This window comes from Apis florea, unplaced genomic scaffold (genome assembly GCF_048593485.1).
Source record: "Apis florea isolate Af1SG1 unplaced genomic scaffold, ASM4859348v1 contig_3391_pilon, whole genome shotgun sequence".
Taxonomy (NCBI): domain Eukaryota; kingdom Metazoa; phylum Arthropoda; class Insecta; order Hymenoptera; family Apidae; genus Apis; species Apis florea.
Window position 1 is genome coordinate 3,030,379 of NW_028256754.1, and position 20,825 is coordinate 3,051,203.

General features: G+C 26.7%; 1 protein-coding gene across 6 annotated transcripts in view; it reads left to right on the forward strand.

Annotated features, from left to right (window-relative positions):
- The window catches only part of kkv (hyaluronan synthase-like protein kkv), a 44,637-nt gene that overhangs the window by 19,175 nt on the left and 4,637 nt on the right, over positions 1-20,825 (forward strand). For 3 of the 6 annotated variants that reach the window (XM_086912554.1, XM_086912555.1, XM_086912556.1), the window contains 16 exons: positions 111-355; positions 2,957-3,250; positions 5,150-5,356; positions 5,884-6,228; positions 7,179-7,570; positions 9,172-9,439; positions 9,611-9,873; positions 10,323-10,533; positions 10,634-10,881; positions 12,168-12,360; positions 12,730-12,884; positions 12,985-13,290; positions 16,540-16,787; positions 17,344-17,653; positions 18,325-18,504; positions 19,004-19,177. In XM_086912554.1, coding sequence (XP_086768680.1) covers positions 111-355; positions 2,957-3,250; positions 5,150-5,356; positions 5,884-6,228; positions 7,179-7,570; positions 9,172-9,439; positions 9,611-9,873; positions 10,323-10,533; positions 10,634-10,881; positions 12,168-12,360; positions 12,730-12,884; positions 12,985-13,290; positions 16,540-16,787; positions 17,344-17,653; positions 18,325-18,504; positions 19,004-19,177 — 4,039 coding nt within the window. Of the gene's footprint in view, positions 1-110; positions 356-2,956; positions 3,251-5,149; positions 5,357-5,883; positions 6,229-7,178; positions 7,571-9,171; positions 9,440-9,610; positions 9,874-10,322; positions 10,534-10,633; positions 10,882-12,167; positions 12,361-12,729; positions 12,885-12,984; positions 13,291-14,818; positions 15,125-16,539; positions 16,788-17,343; positions 17,654-18,324; positions 18,505-19,003; positions 19,178-20,825 lie in introns of all 6 variants that reach the window. The other 3 variants (XM_086912558.1, XM_031919580.2, XM_086912557.1) reach the window with 3 other exon arrangements.

A 20,825-nucleotide genomic window follows, 5' to 3' on the forward strand; every position in this document is an offset into this window, starting at 1 on the left:
TTATTTTTGCATAGAAAAGAAAAGTCTTCAAAAAAAGTCTTCTAAAATAATGATAAAATAGCTATTGATTCTTAATTAAATCGCGTTTCTTTATTTTCCAATATTTCCAGTCAAAGAACAGTTGTGGAAACAAAAGCATGGGACGTCTTCCGGAATCCACCGCCGAAGATCGATTCCGGTTCAATGGCTAATCAAAGATGCCTGGAAGTGACGGTACAGATAACGAAGGTGATCGTGTACCTATTAGTTTTCGTGATAGTACTAGGAAGCGGTGTAGTTGCCAAAGGAACTATTCTATTTATGACATCACAGTTGAGAGCCAATCGAACGATCGTTCACTGCAACAGGGATATTGGTAAGTGATTAAACTTTCGTGCATACCACCGTTATCACGAGATCTTTAATTAATTCTAAGACGATTATTGGCGCCTTAGATAGCCTCGAGTATTACTTATATCTTGTGTCTTGTTTTAATCTATTTTCTAAAGTTGGAAAAATTGGAGAAATGATGAACACGAGAAGGGAGAAGAAAAAAAAAAGATTTAAGCGTTTGTACTTGTTGATCCATGAATTTTTATCTTCACTTTAAATTTATTTTCAAAGTTTTGCATTGCGTTACGAAGTTGAGAAAATGGCGAATATAAATCTGAATGAAGAAAGGAAAAAAAAGAATTTTATCATAATAAAATTCTTGAATTTACGTACACGTGTCACAATTTCTCAGTTTTATCTCAGCGAAAAAAAAATTTGCGATATTTAAATAGGAATAATTTTAAAATTAACAAAACATAAATTTAATGTGAAAAATTTTAATATCAACATCTATTTATTTTTAAAATATTATTACTTAATATATGTTATTTTAATACTATTCAATATTTGAAATTTTCAATTTCATACATACAATGTCATACAGATACATTTATAAATTTCCACTATATATTTTTTTATATCTATATATTCTAAAACAATTTTATTTATATTATAATCTTATGGAAGATAATGATTGAACGTTAAATCCAATAAACTAAAGAGATTGTGACAATTTGAAAAAAACAAATTATAAAAAATTAGAATCATTTAATAATGAATCATTTAAGCATAGTAAATTTTCGTATATAAAGAGATAGAGAATATTAAAAAAATTTTTGAAGAAAAATAATTAATTTTAATTATAATTTTGTCATGAAATAGATAAAATAAAAAGCTAGATTGTAATAATGAATATTTGGAAAGACAAATTGTCGGAAAATAATTTAATAAGTTATCGTTTCATCATAAAAAAGAGAAAAAAGAATATTGAGAAAATTTTTGAAGAAAAATTAGAATTATATTAATTCAAAATTTATTTGCACATTGTCAGACACGTTTCAAATAACTTTATTGCATTATAGAAACGTTACAAACACAACGCTGCATCATTGATTTACACTGTGCTTAAACGTTCATGGAAACTGTCATATAGTAACGTAAAAAAGTGGATCGTGCTCGCATTATAGTTACGACGGAACTTTTTCGTTGTGTATACCACTGGTGCACGCAAAGGAGAGAAAGTACGTGAAACCAGGTTGAAGCGGAGCGAATGGCTTCTAGGAAATAGTTGAATTGTAGATAATGAAAGTAATTAAAAAAAATTTTTTAAATTCTTGCAAAATCTTGTGAAATAATTGATAAATACGTTTATTATATGAAAAAAGTATTACAAAAAATGAATTAATTATTTTTAAATTCCATGATACATGTTCCAGAATATAAACATTAGTTAGATATCCTAATTTAAATAAATTTAAATAGATTGTCTTATGTTCGGATAATTGATCATTTAAATAATTAAACTTTGAATAATTATTTCGGTATTCTATCGTGTTAATAAATTTTAATAAAATAAAGATCTTTTACTCAAGATCTTAATTTTTAAATATATTAGATTAGTGTATAATTTTTACATAATATCTCTAAATGCTATTAATAAAATAAAATTCCATTTATCTAAAGTTTATTTTTTATTAGGACGAAATTTTAATTAACGTTCAATTAACGAATAAATAATAGGAAGGATCAATACAAACTTTCATTTTATTAATTTCAATTATATAAAATATTATTCAGAGGAATTTTGATAAATAGAGTTTATTATATCTACATTATAGTTATATCATATCTATACTGACTCGTGTTAATGACATTACGATATTATAGAGATTATACTTTATATAATTATTTGCTTATAATAACATTGAAATGATTGTTTTTGTAATATATTAAATTCGTTGTAGACTTAATAGAAACATAAAATTTATTTTAATACCTATAATTTTCTTATAATCGTAAGAATTTTCAAATAATATTCCAATATTGCATTTAATTAATTTTATCGCTATATTAAATATAAACGTCAAATTTAATTTGTTTCTAATACTTTTGCAATGTTCATTTTTCTCATTGTTTAATTTATTATATAAAAAACTAATTAAATAAATAAAATTTATATCTTTAATAATTATAACTATAATTATAAATTTTATTTTACAAAAATATTTTCTTTCTTTACAAAAAATAATAACAAAGAAATACTTTTCTTTTCAACTTTTAAGAACATTTTATATTCTCAAATTTATACGTGTGATATACAGATTTTTCCCAGAAAATATGATACTTTTACAGGAGACAAATTATAAATAGTATCTTATTCACTAGAAAATACATTTCAACAATTACATTAATTTATAATAATGTATCATAATGTACTATATACAATTTATTCGTTATTTTTTTTAATTTTTAATTATCTAAATAATTTTTTATTAATTTTTAAAAATAACTGTTGCACAATCTCGGTATATAAATATAATATTCATGCAAGAGCAATAATCTCTTGTGTAACTATTGATACTTGAATATTAATGCGAATACATTATATTCTAATAATATTCCAATATATTTTTCTGATTCATAGGCCGGGACAAGTATTTTGAAGTGACGTTACCAGAACAAGAGAGGATAGCGTGGATCTGGTGCATCATAATCGCTTTCGCGGTGCCTGAATTCGGCACGTTAATTCGTAGCATTAGAATATGCATCTTCAAATCATGGAAGAAACCGCCTGCATCCCATTTCCTTGTCGTCTTCGTTATGGAGACATTCCACGTGATCGGTCTGGCTTTGATGTTCATGGCGGTGCTTCCTGATTTGGACGTGGTTAAAGGTGCGATGCTGACGAACTGCGTGTGCTTCGTACCTGGTCTGCTAGGTAAGCGATTGCACATTTCACTTTTATAACGATCAATTTTATATGAAATTCTGCTCGAAACTGGTAGAGCAGGATGTTTGTTGCGTAATTGTTAGAACGAGGTCGATTTGATTATGAAGCGCAAAGGATAGGAGAGACGTAGGTGGCATTTGGATTAATGTTTCTGTGATTCAGTTTTTATAGATTAAATAGAAAGAGAAATGGGGGAGAAAGGGAGGAGAATAATTTAAGTTTATTAAGAAATAGTTTGAACCAGAATTTGAAATTTTTTTTAAAAGAAGTTTTTACGTTATAAGTTCAGATGAGGATAGATAAGAGGATAGATAATTACTGAAGATAAAAGTTTTAAAATATAAAAATGAAAATTTTTTAATTACAGAAACAGACATTTTGTTCGATATTAAAAAAAGTTCTTCATTATTGTAGATATTGAATATTATTCAATGAATAAGAGATATTACAATAATATTAATTCTATATTATATTAAATAAAATTAATATCTAATAATTTCAATAGTTTTATTTATTTTATGGAATTTTCTAATCTTTTCTAATAAAAATCTTAAAATAAATTGTTTGAAATTCTTGTTATATAGATTTGTAGATTTTAAAATATCTGTCTCTTAAGAATGTTTAAAACATTTTTTACTTTTTAAAAAATTGCTGGAATTGGAAAAGTATGTAGTTTATTCCTAATTTGAAACATAGACTCGATTTTCAAATCGAATTTTTCGAATACCTTGAAACTGGTAGAATGGAATTTGGTACGTAATTGGTACAATCTTTTTTTTATCACTCTTATATTATAAAAATTATAATTCTCTCTTTTTATTATAACAATCATTTATATAATTCTATACATATCAATGATAATTACTAAAATATTCAAATTGTCTCTTTCGAGTATGTACATATTATATTAAAATTTGCTAGTAAAAATATTATTTATATAATTTTTTTTTATAATTCAATCGAATTATTCTATTCTAAAAATATAAATGAATAATTTGTACTTAATTTAAATTATGCAATTTTCAATGAATTTCTTTTATAATTTGCAACTGTTAGAACAAGATTTTTCTTACATAATTGGTAGAAGTAGATCCAATTATCTATAGAATGTAAGAGGAATGAATGAATTATGTATTTGGAATCGAAAGTTTCTGTAATTGAATCTCTTAAAACTAAACTATTATATTTTAAAGTTTAAATTAATAATTTCTGAAAATTGTTTGTATATCGAGGATATTATAATTTAAGTCTAAAGAAAAATTTATTATTAGAAAATACATTATGATTAAAGTAGTATGAGTCGGAGGATATCATAACCAATCGAATATGGCATTTTGAAAGTGCATTGCGTTGACCTCACTCTATTACAGCGTAATGTTCTGTTCTAGTATCAAAAGTGAATGGTTTCCATCCTGTCGATTATTAGCTGTATGAAAAATTTTAACGTATATTATTTTATAATTATATAATTTTATAAGCATTTAAATGGGCAAAATAAAATAATATTTACTCAATTTAATTAAAAAATATAGATTTATATTTATATTTATATTATATTTAGAAATATTAGAATTAATTCATGAAAAACAAAATAAATAATAGATATATTAAAAAAAAATAATTCCAATTATTAAATCAATAATAAAATATATATATATATATATTTGTGTGTATTATATGTATTACGAAGTATATTAAAAAAAATGATTATTTTTAAAAATTTAATAACTTTAACTTTACTTTAAATTTGGCAATATATTTTTAAAGAAAGTTTTTTGAAATCTTCAACATTTCAAATATTTTTCAAATAAAATGATTACACGATTCAAGTCATCGATATTAAAGATAATCCACTAAGACAATAAATTTTTTTTTCTCTTATTCAAGGGCTACTTTCTCGGAATAAAAAGAAAGACGAATCACGATTTGTTCTGGTGCTGATCGATATTGCCGCACTTGTCGCTCAAGGGACAAGTTTCGTTCTTTGGCCATTGTTGGACAGTTCACGATTCTCTTTGTGGCTAATACCACCATCTTTATTCCTAGTTTCATGCGGTTGGTGGGAAAATTATGTTTCGATGCAGAGTTCGATTGGTAAGTATCACGAAATCGATGCCAGATCATTAAAAAAATCGTGAAATAAAATAAAAGAAGAATATATTAAATGGAAGAAGAATTTCCAAAAGAAAAATTATAAAACTATTAATTAATAAAATATTAGTAAAAATATTTTTGGCGATATCGAGGTTAATTGCTAATCGAAAAATAAATTGTTATAAAAGTAGGTTCTTTAAAACTTTTCCTCAAGTTTTTCTTCTTAAACTTCTCTTTTCTTCTTTTTATGCTTAATATAAAATTTTTTCAATTTAAAAATTTCACTTAATTCAAACTTTGATTATATAAATTAGTTGATTATAATAAATAGTAATTTAAATTATCGAAATTTAAATTATATTTATATATTATACGAAATTAATTCATATAATGATTAATTATATTATTTTTATTATTCATCGTATAAAAAAAATAAATTATCAATGAAAATCTGAAAATAGAATAATTTTCTGAAAAAAACATGATAATTTTTACTTACTTATTCATTTATTCTTTCTGTTTATTAGGATTCGTTCGATCTCTAGGAAAAGTAAAACAAGAAATGCAATTGACAAGATACTTTACCTACATGTTTATGTCGGTTTGGAAAATTATAGCATTCTTTACCAGCACAATATTAATACTATACATTAAAGGTGAAACTGTCGGTCATTTATTCACTATGTTCGGCGACGCTTTTGGAAATCACACGATCGTTGTAAGATCGATGTATGATGTCACTGGCAGAACAACAGATATCGCTGACATCGTTGATATCGATGATAATAAGATAGCCATACCGGCAAATGTGAAAAGTCCCATATACGTTCTACTGTTGCAAATATTCAGCGCCTATTTCATGTACATATTTGGTAAGTCCAAATTCATAAATATATAGCGATAATTTAACTCTTAAATAATTAAAAAATTGTTAAATTAATTTATTTTTGCAATTATTGAAAAAGATTGTAGTTGCCAAAATTAATATTTAATTATTCAAGCAAAAATATACAATAATTATACAGAGTATTTCTAGTACAAAAAAGAGATGATTTTACATAAGAATATAAATTTCGAGTAAATTTATTTTATTCGAGACTCTCTTCCCGATGAAATGAATTTTGAATATTCTGCAAATATATATTGCATGTTGTTATAGATACAAATCTTTTGAATATTTTAAAAATATCTTATAGATATATTTGCTTATATCCTCTTAATTTTATTTTTTTGTTTTTAAAATTTTTTTTAAATAGAATGCCATCCAAAAATCGCCAAGAAACTGATATATGTCACTTGCTATATAAGCAAGAATCTAGCTTAAATCCTACACGAACAATCTTATGAATAAATAATACCACATGATGATCTTATTGATATTCATCTCGCCTACATGCTCTCAATATTAAGTCAATATGCGGCATAGTAGCGAAATCCTATTTTGAATATGCACCAAACATGACTATCTTTTGCTGTTTACGTGAAAAATTGCAATAGACTGTCAACGTAATAAAAATTTAAACGGATAAAAAAGCTACAGACACCAAAATATGTAAAATTTTTTAGATTTTTTACAATTATAGAATAAAAAGACAAAACTTCTTTAATCATCTTTAGTCATTCGTAGCTAATAATAGTTTTAATCGATTTCGACGAAAATTGGTGCACGTATATAATTTACTTAGATCGATATAATACTTAATCGTCTCAAAAAAAATTTAAATTTAAAAAAAAATTATTCGATTTATAAAAGATGAATATTTTTGGACAAGAGTAAAAATAAAAAGAGGAGTAACAAAATAAAATAGTGCCTTTCTTTCAGGTAAATTCGCGTGCAAGATTTTGATACAAGGTTTCAGCTACGCGTTCCCTGTAAATTTAACTATACCGGTATCGATCTCGTTATTGATTGCCGCTTGCGGTTTAAGACACACCGATCCTTGCATATTTCACAATACAATTCCGGATTATTTGTTCTACGAGTCGCCACCATTGCACTTCCTCAACGATTTCGTTTCGAAGCAATATGCCTGGGTATGGCTGCTGTGGTTACTGTCGCAAACTTGGATTACTTTGCATGTTTGGACGCCGAAATGCGAACGTCTCGCTTCCACGGAGAAATTGTTCGTTGTTCCTATGTACAACTCATTGCTGATCGATCAATCGATGGGTTTGAACAGGAAAAGGGACGACCAACCGGAAGTGAAAGTGGAGGTAATCAAATTCGAAGTTTTTATAATATACAAATCTTTCGATTCTTTATAACACTCTATGAAATATAATGAAACGTTATATGCAAATTATGGTACTTTGCAATTCGATTTCTTTGTAGGTCACCATTCCTAAGGGATGATTACTTTTACTTTTGGAATTATTTTTATTTCTCAAAACTTTTAAATTGAATTTTAGATTACAATTTATATCGAAATTTTTATTTCTTTCCTTTAAATTTTTTCATCATAGATATATATTTTTTTTAAATTACTTATTTCAATATTGCAATATTAGAATGTTCTACTACTGATTTTTATGCAGATATGGGAGCAGGATTTGCAGATTATTTTTATAAAAGAAGATTAAAATTTTAAAATGATAAAAAAAGTATATGAATTGAATTGTAATATTTATTAATATATATATATATTAATTTATTTATAGAAATTATTAATTCTTCAAATTTTCGATCAAAATTTGTATAAATGTTCGATTATAAGATTTTAAATTTTATAAAAAAATGAATTTATCATTATCTTATTGTACGTAATTGTTTTCTTTTATCTTCATTAATTCTTTTCTGATTAAAAATAAAGTTACTTTTTGTATAAAAAGAATTAATTCCGTATTGATTAAATGTTTTTTGCAATTTTCGACAGTACTATGAACAATTAAAGTTGTACCAATATTTCCAACTTCTTTTATCCCCAATGAGATTTTTATGCAACCGATTCTTAATTTCTTAAAAGAAAATCCTTTATCTCAACATTTAATGTCTCTTCAGAGAAAAATATCTAAGAAGCTTTGATTTTACTAAATTCAAGAAAAAATTTTATCTTCTTCTCTACAATTATTTTTCGTTTTTCGTGATTAAGGAAAAAATATCCAATATTTTTTCCAAAATAAAATCGTGTTATTCCTTTTTATACTCTCGTCAAAAATAAAAAAGATTTATAATTGAAACAAATGCATCATTTATAATTATAAAAAGAACATAACTTAAAGAAATAATACATTTTAAAATATTCATCATTCTTTAATTGATATCAAATTTCTTAAAAATAAAAAAAATTAAATTTTTCTCTTGCAATATATTTATTGGACGATCTTTGTAGAACAATTTTATTATTGGAAAAAAAGAATTCTCCACAGATGTTCGTGACATAAACAATTGCGTTTTATTTTCCACCATGAATCATAAACTTTTCTTGGACAACGTTTTCTTTAATAGCAGGAATATTATAAAGGGCTAAATATCAGAAAAATTCTATTTTTTTAATTATACAGAATTATATTATTTCAATTTATACATAATCTACATATTGAAAATCGATACATTGTTTTTTTTTTTTTTGCTTTGTTACATATACAATTATATATTTTTATAAAATAATTTAAAACAACGAATTCGATATATTTATCAATATCTTTAATATTATAACTGTAAGACAAATGCAAATTAATTTAAATCTCAAATTTCTTATACAAATCATTTTATATTTTATGCCAATATTATCACGTAACCATAAAATTATCGAAATTAGATCATTACTTTTTCATAATACGTATATTTAAATGATATAAAAATTTTCGTTGATCAGGATCTGGCAGAGATAGAGAAAGAAAAAGGAGATGGAGACTATGAGACTATATACGAGCAAACGGATGGCACGACCACACCACCATCAACTGTAAAAAGCAGCGATCACGTAACTAGAATATATGCTTGCGCGACGATGTGGCACGAGAATAAGGAAGAAATGATGGAATTTTTGAAAAGTATTCTTCGATTGGATGAGGATCAATGTGCGCGACGTGTAGCCCAAAAATATCTGAAGGTTGTCGATCCGGATTATTATGAATTCGAAAGTGAGTGTACAATTTTGTTTTTCTAATATCAGTATAAAGATGTTAAGCAAAATAATATTATCAAATAATGGAAATCGAGATTGGATTGATCTCAAGATATATATATATATATATTTTAAATTAATTTTATTATGTAATAATTCGTTTTTTTTATCATTTATTTCTTTTTAGCTCACATCTTTTTCGATGATGCCTTCGAGTTATCGGATCACGATGAGAACGAGTCGCAAGTGAACAGGTTCGTGAAATTATTGGTGGGCACTTTGGATGAGGCTGCGTCTGATGTCCATCAAACACGGATGCATGTTAGGGCACCAAAAAAGTATCCAACACCTTATGGTGGTCGATTGGTCTGGACACTTCCTGGTAAAACGAAAATGATCGCTCATTTGAAAGACAAGAGCAAGATTCGTCATAGAAAACGATGGAGTCAGGTAATTATGAAAATTGTATGACATTATCAAGAAATTTTTCTACTTCGATGTTTAAATTTTTGAGAAAAAAATGATTTAAGACTTAGAAATCATCAATATTTAAAAAAAGATACAAAAACAGATAGAAACTAATTCTGAAAAAATTTTATAGAATGAATTTTTATATAAATTTTAAAAATTCACAGCAATCCAATATTCTGATGATTCTAAAATAACTTTGTATTTAATACTTTATATTTTAAATTTTACAAATAATTAAAAAAATACAGAATATTTTGATATTAATACTGAACAATTTTAAAAAAATTTACAATGTACAATGAATTTCTACACATACAAAATTTGATATAAAATTTTTTATGCTTTACATGTATGTAATTCGTTTATATAACATTTCCAACATTTTTTTCACATTTTCACATATTTTTTCACATATATTTCTTTTTCAGGTCATGTACATGTATTACTTGCTAGGTCACCGGTTGATGGAACTACCAATCAGCGTTGATCGGAAGGAAGTGATCGCAGAAAATACTTATCTGTTAACTCTCGATGGTGATATCGATTTTCAACCAGCTGCTGTAAAATTACTCGTCGACTTGATGAAGAAGAATAAAAATCTTGGCGCAGCTTGTGGTCGTATTCATCCAGTTGGTTCAGGTAATCTTTGAGAATTTTAAAAAATGATATAATAAATATCTATATCGTATATTTTAAGATTGAAGAAATAATTTTTTATAATTCTTCGGTATTGCATTAGGTCCTATGGTGTGGTATCAAATGTTTGAATACGCTATTGGTCATTGGCTGCAAAAAGCAACGGAGCACATGATTGGTTGTGTGCTTTGTAGTCCTGGTTGTTTCTCACTTTTCAGAGGAAAAGCTTTGATGGACGATAATGTGATGAAGAAATACACGACAAGATCGGACGAGGCTAGACATTATGTGCAATACGATCAAGGGGAAGATCGATGGCTTTGTACACTTCTCTTGCAACGTGGTTACAGAGTATGTATTTAAAAAATCTCTAATATCTTTTTTTCCTTATCAAATATAATAGAATTTATCCGAATGACCGATTATAGAATGAATCATCATGAATATATGTATTTAAATTATTATATATTTATTTTAAGTAATAGATTTAAAATAATTTTTAAACCAATTTAAAATCTTTGATATTATTAATAAGGATATTATAAGCAATATTTTTCCATAAATAAATATTTATTGCGTTCATTTAATCTTAAAATTCGATTAAACTCTATTAAAATTACGAAAAATTTAAATCGCTATAACTCCGAAGATAATAACTTTCGATCAATGAGCGAAAGATCATTAGAAGCGCGGAATTTTGCCCTTTGAATTGCTCTTTCACTTATCTCAATACGACTTCCGGTTACCGAGATATGATTGTGTAAAGAAAATAGAATTTTTAATCATATATGTTAAATCTAATTAAACTCTATTAAAAGTAAGAAAACTTTGAACTGCTATAACTTTGAAGATAGCGACTTCCCGTCAATGAATGAAAGATCATTAGAAACGCGAAATCTTGCCCTTTAAAACGCTCTTTCATTTATCTCGATACGACATCCGGTTCTCGAGATATCGTCGTGTAAAGAAAAGACTAATTTTTCGTCGTTTATTATCTTTGTCCTCGTCACTTATTCAGATCTCTCCCTCGCACCTCGTCTCACTGATCTATCCCAAACTTCAGACAAGCGATAGACGTGATTCCTGGAAATGCGTACTACGCTTTTCCAGGAAAAAAATGTAGGTCACTAGATCCCATTCATAATCTTTGTGCTAATTCGAACGTTATAGAAAGTTTGAGTCTTTATATTTCGGCAACCGATTGAGATATCGAAATGAATCAAAAAATGCCTTCAAGAGCATAATTTCCTCTATTTTCTGAGTGAATTTCGATGGCAAATTTTTTAGTTTTTTTTTCATACTTTTTACGTGAAAAATCTAAATATATAGCTTTTTGATTGCGATGGTCGTGATGTAAAATATATAAAAACTTATATTTATTTAATTTTACAATTTTATATTTATTAACACGAATTTGTAAAAGACATTATGCTCTGTTGCTTTTATTCATTTGTAAAAAGAAAAGATCGCAGAAAGATTTCTAACTGTTAATAAACTAACTAAAAAATAAAACTGAAAACACTTCGAATATTTTTATTCTTCTGATTTTTGATTGCTATATTTTGATTTGAAGAATTACTTCTTAAATTTCTGAATACCTGTATGTAAGATTTTATAATATTTTATTAATGTTACAGGTAGAATATTCAGCAGCTAGTGATGCTTATACTCATGCACCGGAAGGCTTCAATGAATTTTATAATCAACGTCGTCGATGGGTACCCTCCACCATAGCCAACATCATGGATCTTCTGATGGACGCGAAACGGACCATTAAAATCAACGATAATATTTCTCTCCCCTATATTTCTTATCAAATCTTACTCATGGGTCAGTTATATACATTTTTAAAAAATATTACATTTCTCTTGATTGATATTTTTTCCATTAAAATTTTTATATAATTCCTAAATTTTAATATGCCATAAAATTTCACTCTTATTCTCTACTTCAATCGAATCATTAAATTAGTTAAAAAAAATAAATCTAAAAATTAATTTATATATTTTTTACGACTTTTTTGTCAATCTTCATCTTTTTCCAAAACAAAAAAATCTTTAATCAAACACAAATAATATCACAAAGCAACTACATACAATCAAATTGTAAATTTATAAATCTCAAGATGAAAATTTGACGTTCATCATTTTTTTTATTTTTATTATCAATCCTTTAATCGTCCATCGTTATTTTTTCCAGGTGGTACTATCTTAGGACCAGGTACGATTTTCCTCATGTTAGTAGGTGCCTTCGTGGCTGCTTTTAAGATCGATAACTGGACCAGTTTCTACTACAATATCATTCCCATTCTTCTCTTCATGCTCGTATGTTTTACTTGTAAAGCGAACATTCAAGTAAGTTTATCCATCTATATATAAACCAGCTTTATCGCTTTGATCGTATTTGCAATTTCTTTTTTTTTTTTTTTTTTTTTTGTGTGTTTTTGTCTTTCAGCTTCTGTGCGCGCAGATATTATCGACAGGATACGCGATGATAATGATGGCCGTCATCGTAGGTACAGCTCTCCAGCTCGGAGAAGACGGTATCGGTTCACCCTCGGCCATATTTTTGATAGCCTTATCAGGTTCCTTCTTCATAGCAGCCTGTTTACATCCACAAGAATTCTGGTGTATCGTACCCGGCATCATTTATCTCCTTTCGATACCTTCCATGTACCTTCTTCTTATCCTCTACTCGATCATAAATTTGAATGTCGTCTCATGGGGAACTCGCGAGGTCCAAGTGAAAAAGACCAAAAAGGTTCGTTCAAAATTCATCTGCTACGTATTCAAATTTTTCTTTCTCTTATTCGCATTTCAACGCTAGAACTATCAAATCTATGCTGTATGAAAATATGATGGATATTTCTGTATTTTTTAAAAATTATCGAGAACAATTAGCCTAACATTACATGTAATGTACAAATACTATTGCTATTAGTATTGATTGATAATTTGAATATTTGACGATTAAAAAATTATGTTGCGTTCTTCGTCACTTTGTCACAGTTGTAGTCATGCTAAAAAGTTCATAAAAATATTCGAGGCATTGGAATAGGGTATTATGCAAAAAAGATTGGGTGAAACTGGCTCAGGGAAAATTTATGGCAGATACTTGGACTGCGTATGGCCACTGACAGTAAGCTACTGTAAACGAGGATCTGTACATACCCAGTAATAACTTGTGACGTAGTTATTGGATATCAAGAGTTTGATCGTCTAGAAGAAAGATTTACAGCCTTTTTATCTCACGACACACACAAGCTATTTATTAATTCTACGACACATGAAAAAAAAATATTTTATCACCAATCTAATAAAAATGTTATTATTGATTGATTTACAAAAAGTAGTAACATCTATTTTTACATATATATTTTTCCCCATTATGCGTCAAAAAATATTTTTTTATTATTAAACTAAATTATTTATGATTCATTTAATAATACTTTTAATAATTAAAACTAATAGTCATAGTTATTTATTATTTATTTCTAATTTACATACAAAAATATCATTTTGATTTCTGATTTCAATACATTATATTACAGTTAATTACAATTAATTGGTTGTTCTAGTATTGATTTAATGGGAAAATAGAAAGAAAAAAACTAGCCTGATATTAATAAATATTGATTGTAAATTTATCGTGATATCATTGAATAGGAAATGGTAGTGATGCTAGATTGAAAGGCATGTACCGAAAACGATTCTTCAGGGTGGCAAGTGCTTTTACTTAATTCCACGCGCAAGGAATACAGCTTTTTTGTTTGCAAATGTATGTTCTAACTTGTTTGCAAAAAAACAAATTTAATCAGTGATATATTGAGGATACACTCGTAGATAAGTGATATAAGTGATATTTTCCAAAATATGCAATATCAAAATAATCTCTTTTAAATTTTCTTAGACATACATTATATTCTATTTACTTATTTCTTCAAACGTTAAATTTTTCGAAATTCTATAAAAATATTGTAAAATATTGATGAATTAAAATGTCATAAAAAATAAATTAAATTTCTGTTTTTGAAATTATTTTAACATAATTATTCAAAATATAATAATACTATTTAATAATCAACTATAGAACCATAATAGAGAAGAATTTAATAGAATAGATTTTTTTACACAAAATAATGATTGATATTTACTAAATTAAAAATTAATAAAACTGAACTCATTTAGTCAAGTTTTTAATATTTTTGATGTATCCTCAAAATATTACAACTTTCTTCCAAATTAAAAATTCTATTTCAAGCACACTGATACTAAAATTAACACATCAGGTTTTTATAGCAGCGGTAACCAGTACTGTATACGGAATGGTAATGATCGCTGTGATTGTTGGGACTGCGATTAACGTCATCCAAGATGGCATATTGTCACCAACCGCGATATTTCTAATGTTAATAACATCTCAGATAGTCATAACCGCAATACTTCACTTCGAGGAGATGTACTGTATACTATACAGCTTGATATATTTCATTACCATCCCATCAATGTATGTGCTGCTTATTATTTATTCAATCTGTAATCTGAACGATATTACATGGGGCACGAGGGAAGTAAAGACTAAGAAAACAGCTGCGGTAATTATTTACATTCTTAACTAAATAATTTTCTCTAGTTCTCTATCAATCACCATTACTAAAAATAAAAGGGGGGAAAAAGAAGGAGTTATATAATTATTATTTAATAATAAAAAAAATTGTATATTATAATTAATTGCAAAAGATAGTATTTTTAAAATCAATTTTTGAAATACTATAGGAACTTTGAAGTTTTATCAAATTTTTTATTTTTTCTGAGTAGTTCTTTTTTGATATTTTAATTCCTTTATTATTTTATTCATTATATTATATTATAATGATATAATTAAGAACACTTACGATTTGAAATGATGATTTTCCTTAATCTATTTTGGATCTGTTTGAATTTCTTTATCCACATTTATTTTTATATATTATTTGGTGAAAACGAATATTATATTAAACTGTTGAACAGAAATTGAATTTTTAAACTCAACTTCGGTTTGCATCTCGAAAAATTTGTTGATTAAATTCAGATTTTAATGGCTTAAATATTATTAAAAATCATGAATGGTAATTTTTGTCTCCTTTTTATGTACTTTGAAACGAAAACGAAAATTCTGAAAAAAATTGCGATTAGTTTATGATAATATATTTTACCTTTCAATAATTAATATAAAAGTTTTTTAAATTGTTTAAATTATTATAAATAAATTAACAAAAATTTATTTATTATTATTAATTATAGGAAATGTTAAATTTATTAAATTCAAATCGTTTTCGAACTTTGATATTGTATCATTATTATTATATCACGATTAAATCTCTATTCGATCGATACAACATATTCACATAGATATATCAATTGAGTAAATTGCGCGAGTAAATCCACTTAAATCAACTAAATAGATGCACTGTGCGTATATTCAATTTGGATTACTTAAACTTAGTAAAGTAAGATAATTTTGTCAGGAAAATAAAAATTCTTGAAAAGAAAATTCAAAGACTTTTTTACGTTATAGAATATATTTCATTTTGAAATAGATAAATTAAATTTGCATATTAAATTAACACTAACATAAATTATATTGGGAAAATCGTTTCAAAGTACAAAACATTTTATTTCTCTGATAATGTAACGATAATAATTTTAATTAATCAATCAATAATATACACAATTAATAATCTTTTTACGCATTTCTATCTGTTTTCAATATTTTCTTTACAAATTATTGTAATTATATAATTTCTATTTTTATTATAAAAAAAATAATCATTTATTGAAATATAAAATTATTATTTAGAGCTTAATTTTGAAATCAATATAACTTATAAATAAAGTTACAATTGTTTCTTAATAGAGTTGCTTTCTAACATTAACAAATAATTGTGTTTTCAAAAATAATTATTATTTAATATTTAATACATACATTAGTATTAAACAAAAAATTTATGATACATATTTCACTGAATAGGAACTTGAACAAGAGAAAAAGGAAGCTGAGGAAGCGAAGCGGAAAGCAAAACAGAAATCTTTGTTAGGATTTCTTCAAAATGGTGTAGGATCGAACGATGATGAGGAAGGATCGATAGAAATTTCCTTGGCAGGGTTGTTCAAATGCATGTTTTGCACTCATGGGCAAACGTCCAACGAAAAACAGCAACTGGTCGCTATTGCTCAATCAATGGAAAATGTTAACAAACGTTTGGAAATTATTGAAAGGTGCCTCTCATTTTATATTATCTTTCATACGTTTTAGAATTTATCGATTAATTTGATCAACTATTTTAACTATATTAAAAGATTCAAATCTTTAAAGCTGTAACCAGTTAAACATTTAAAGACTGGTTACAAATTGCTACAACTTTTATTAGTTATAAAAAAAATAAAACGAAATGGTCAACCGTGAAATAAATGTTATGTACTTGCTGTTTTGACTTGGCCAAAACTAGAATTTCATATTCATAAATATATAATTAAATTTACATTCTTCTGTTATAATGTTTTTGAATCTTTTTAGATCGCATTATTTTTACTTTTACTACGATTATTTATATAAAATATTTTATAAAATTTTCAGTAGTTATTTATTTATAATAACAATTCAAAAGATTCATCATATTAAATATTTTATATTATATAATATATTTTTAATATATTTTTGATATTTTACTAATATTCTCACCGAATTCTTTTTCTAAAATAAAGTAAAATAAATAAAGTATTATATTTATTTTTATTAAAATGAAATAAAACGCTTTTTAATTTTATTTATTAGAGCTGTGGATCCTCATGGAGTGACGAGTCGACGCCGTGCATCCTCTGTTGGTTCTCGAGGCGATCATTTGGGCGCCATTGGCGAAGATCCAGCGGAGGGTCAAGACGGTCAAAGCGAACCAGAAACTGTGACTAGTCAAAATACGGAAGGCAATCGCGAGGGCAGCAACTTCCTTAGCAGACCTTATTGGCTGAGCGACGAAGGGCTTAAGAAAGGCGAAATCGATGTTCTGTCAATGCAAGAGGAACAATTTTGGAAGGATCTTCTGGAAAAGTATCTGTATCCCATAGACGAGGATAAGGCAGAAAAGGTAAGAAGTTTTACTTCAAACGCAATTATTTCAATAAGTTTTAAATTTATTGTTTTTTTAATTTGAAAGAAGTATTTTCATCTATTTTTCTTTCTAGTTTAATTAAATGTAGATTTTTTAATAGTTTCGAGAAATTTGAAATAATAGAATTTTAAAAGTGTACGAGTTAGTAAATTATTATTATATATTTGCAAATTTATACTATTTGTTATTTTTATTATTTAAATTTAGTTTTTAATAATACGTGTTAATTGAATATATTCTTTAGAAGAAGAGATTAGCATTGAAACTGATAAAATTATTAATTTCATTTTATATGCTTTATCAGATCGTTCATAAAAATTTATTTCTAAGTAATAAATAAAGTATTTCATAGAATAATTAAATTAAGTAATGAAAATAACTATATTTTAATATTCTTTTCAATTTTCTAATCAAATACTTTTTTACAGTATTTTTTACATAATAATTTTTAAAAGTTTTCAAACTTCCTTAAAATAAGTTAAAGTATATATTTAAAAAAAAAACAGAAAACAATAAAATAGTAATAACAGAATTACAAAATTTCCCCTCCCCATTCGATTAAATATGAAATAAGGGAAATTTTTAATACTTGTAATAGAAAAATGAAAATAACCAAATCCATGCTACTTGTTCCTTACATACGTCAGGCACGAATCGCCAAAGATCTAAAGGACCTACGTGACCAGAGCGTTTTCGCGTTTTTTATGATGAACGCCCTCTTCGTTCTGATCGTCTTTCTGCTCCAACTAAACAAAGATTTGTTACACGTGAAGTGGCCTTTTGGTATCAAGACGAACATCAGCTTTAATGCCGATAACTTGCACGAGGTAAACACCGCTCCGTCCACGTCGAGTTGTCCTGCTTCTTCGATGTCTATTCCCCTGAAAAAGAAAAAAGAAGAATTAATTTCTTTTTTGGCAGCAAAACATTTAAAATGCTGGAAAGATTCTTTCGTACATCTAAATACTAAAATACCAGATTAATATAAAAGCATCAAGTATCCACATAAAAGAAATTTGATTAAAAATTAAACACTTCATTAAAAAATTATCATATAGAAGAAGCATTCAAAGCATTCAAACTGTTTTGCAGCCAAAAATCATAGCATTGTTTACTTTATTTTCTACATCGCTTTCTATCCAAAAGCTTTTTAGATGATAAAGTGATACTCTCGAGAATCGAAATGATCTCTGACTGAGGATTCTTCTCCTCGAAAGGAGCCGATGGATCAACGATCGACCGGACGGAGCGTAATTTTTTTCATATCATTGCTAATCGATATTTTGTTTCTCTTTTTTTCTCTTCTCCCTGATCAACGATCAACAGGCACGTATTGCCGGCGACCTAATCGAGCTACGGAACAAGAGTGTGTACGCGTTTTTTATGTTCAATGCGTTGTTCGTTCTGATTGTATTCTTACTGCAACTGAACAAAGATCAGTTGCACGTTGTCTGGCCGCTCGGCGTTAAGGAGAATATCACCATGAAAGAAGACGGGGAGGTACCTGGTAGTGTTCCAAAAAAAAAAAAAAAAAAAAAAGAAAAAACAGAGATGCTGTCTCACTGATGCCTCGGGAGACTAACACCTCCGTGTGCTCCGTTGCTCGCGATTTTATATTACACTTTTTTTTCTATTTTTTTTTATCGTTCGTTCTTATTAGAAATGAGATACTCGAAACTTGGAAATTAAAAGGAGTTCTCGAATCTTGGAATTTTTGTTTCAATTTTTTTTTCGTTGTGACTCGAAACTCTTGAGATAAAGTTTTGTATAAAACTTAAATATATTTTGATGATATAAATTTTTAAGTGAGTACTAATAAATGCAAATTTTAGACCTTAGACGTTTTGAAATTAAAAGTTAAGTGGTTAAGATTATAATTCTTGGAAGATTACAATTTTTGAATATTGATAGATAAATATTCCTTCTGGAAAATTTTGGATTTTAAGAGTTGAAGTTCATAAGTTTCGAGATATCTTAAAATTTTTGACTCGAATTTCGTAATTATAAAAATTAAGTTTCAACCCGTCTCTACTTTTCTTTTTACGTTATTATTATTATCGTTAACACATGGCCATTTAAAGGAAGAAGAAATATTCGTCGAATTAAACTTGGACCCTTCGTTTTTTCCTGAATTTTAATATGTATTTTATGATATTATTTCAGAGATTCTTTTTCTTAAGTGTAATTTTTATAAATGTGTGCTACATCGATAGATTTAACAATAGAAGATATAGACAATTTAGAGCTTCCATTTAGATTTAATAAAAAAATAAGCTTGTGAGTTTTAAACGTTTTATATTTATTGTTATTTTTAGTTGAGATTTCAGACATAGATTTACTCACAGAGTTGCTTCTTACGTGATTATTTAATATTTAGCAATTTCTATTACTTAAATATTTATTAATAAAGTTACAATTTGATCATCAGATTTTTCATTAAGCTAAAATTATTCATGCTTTGAAAAATACATCAGTAGATACAAACAAAATCATATGATCAAAATCTAGATATACTTAAAATCTAGGGAAATCAGAATCAAAATAAATTTTAAGATATTAAATAAAAGAACTAATTCTGTATTAATTTATTCGTAGCGAAATATATAATTAATAAATTCATAAGCAAATGACGTAACAAAAATTACATTTTAAAAATAGTACAAAATAATTATAATATTTATCACGTGTTATACAATTCTACTCGACATCGTTCAACGATATTTAAGTTCAATTTAAATTGAATTAAAATTCATCAATGTTTCTCTTTTCTTTTTATATTATTTCTCTTAAAGAAAGTAAAGAAATTGCTAAAGATTGAAAAAGATTTTAGAAGACATTTAATTTTAATACACAGACAAAAGAATTATAGTTTTACAGTGAGCATCGGAGCACGCTGGATAATGGTGTCCGGTAATAATGTTGCACTTGCTGGGACATGTCTATGTTTTGTCAATAACGTGGATTATGTGGAGCACGTGGAGTGTGTTACCATTAACATGTTTGCACAGGTACCCTCGAAACGAATGGAAAACCTGGGGCGGAACCAAGCAATTGACTAAGTTAGCTAAGTCACAAATAACATCGTCGCCTTGTTAATTAAAATTCCCATCATCCTTCCTCGTTTTCTCTTTCGAAAATAAAATTGTGG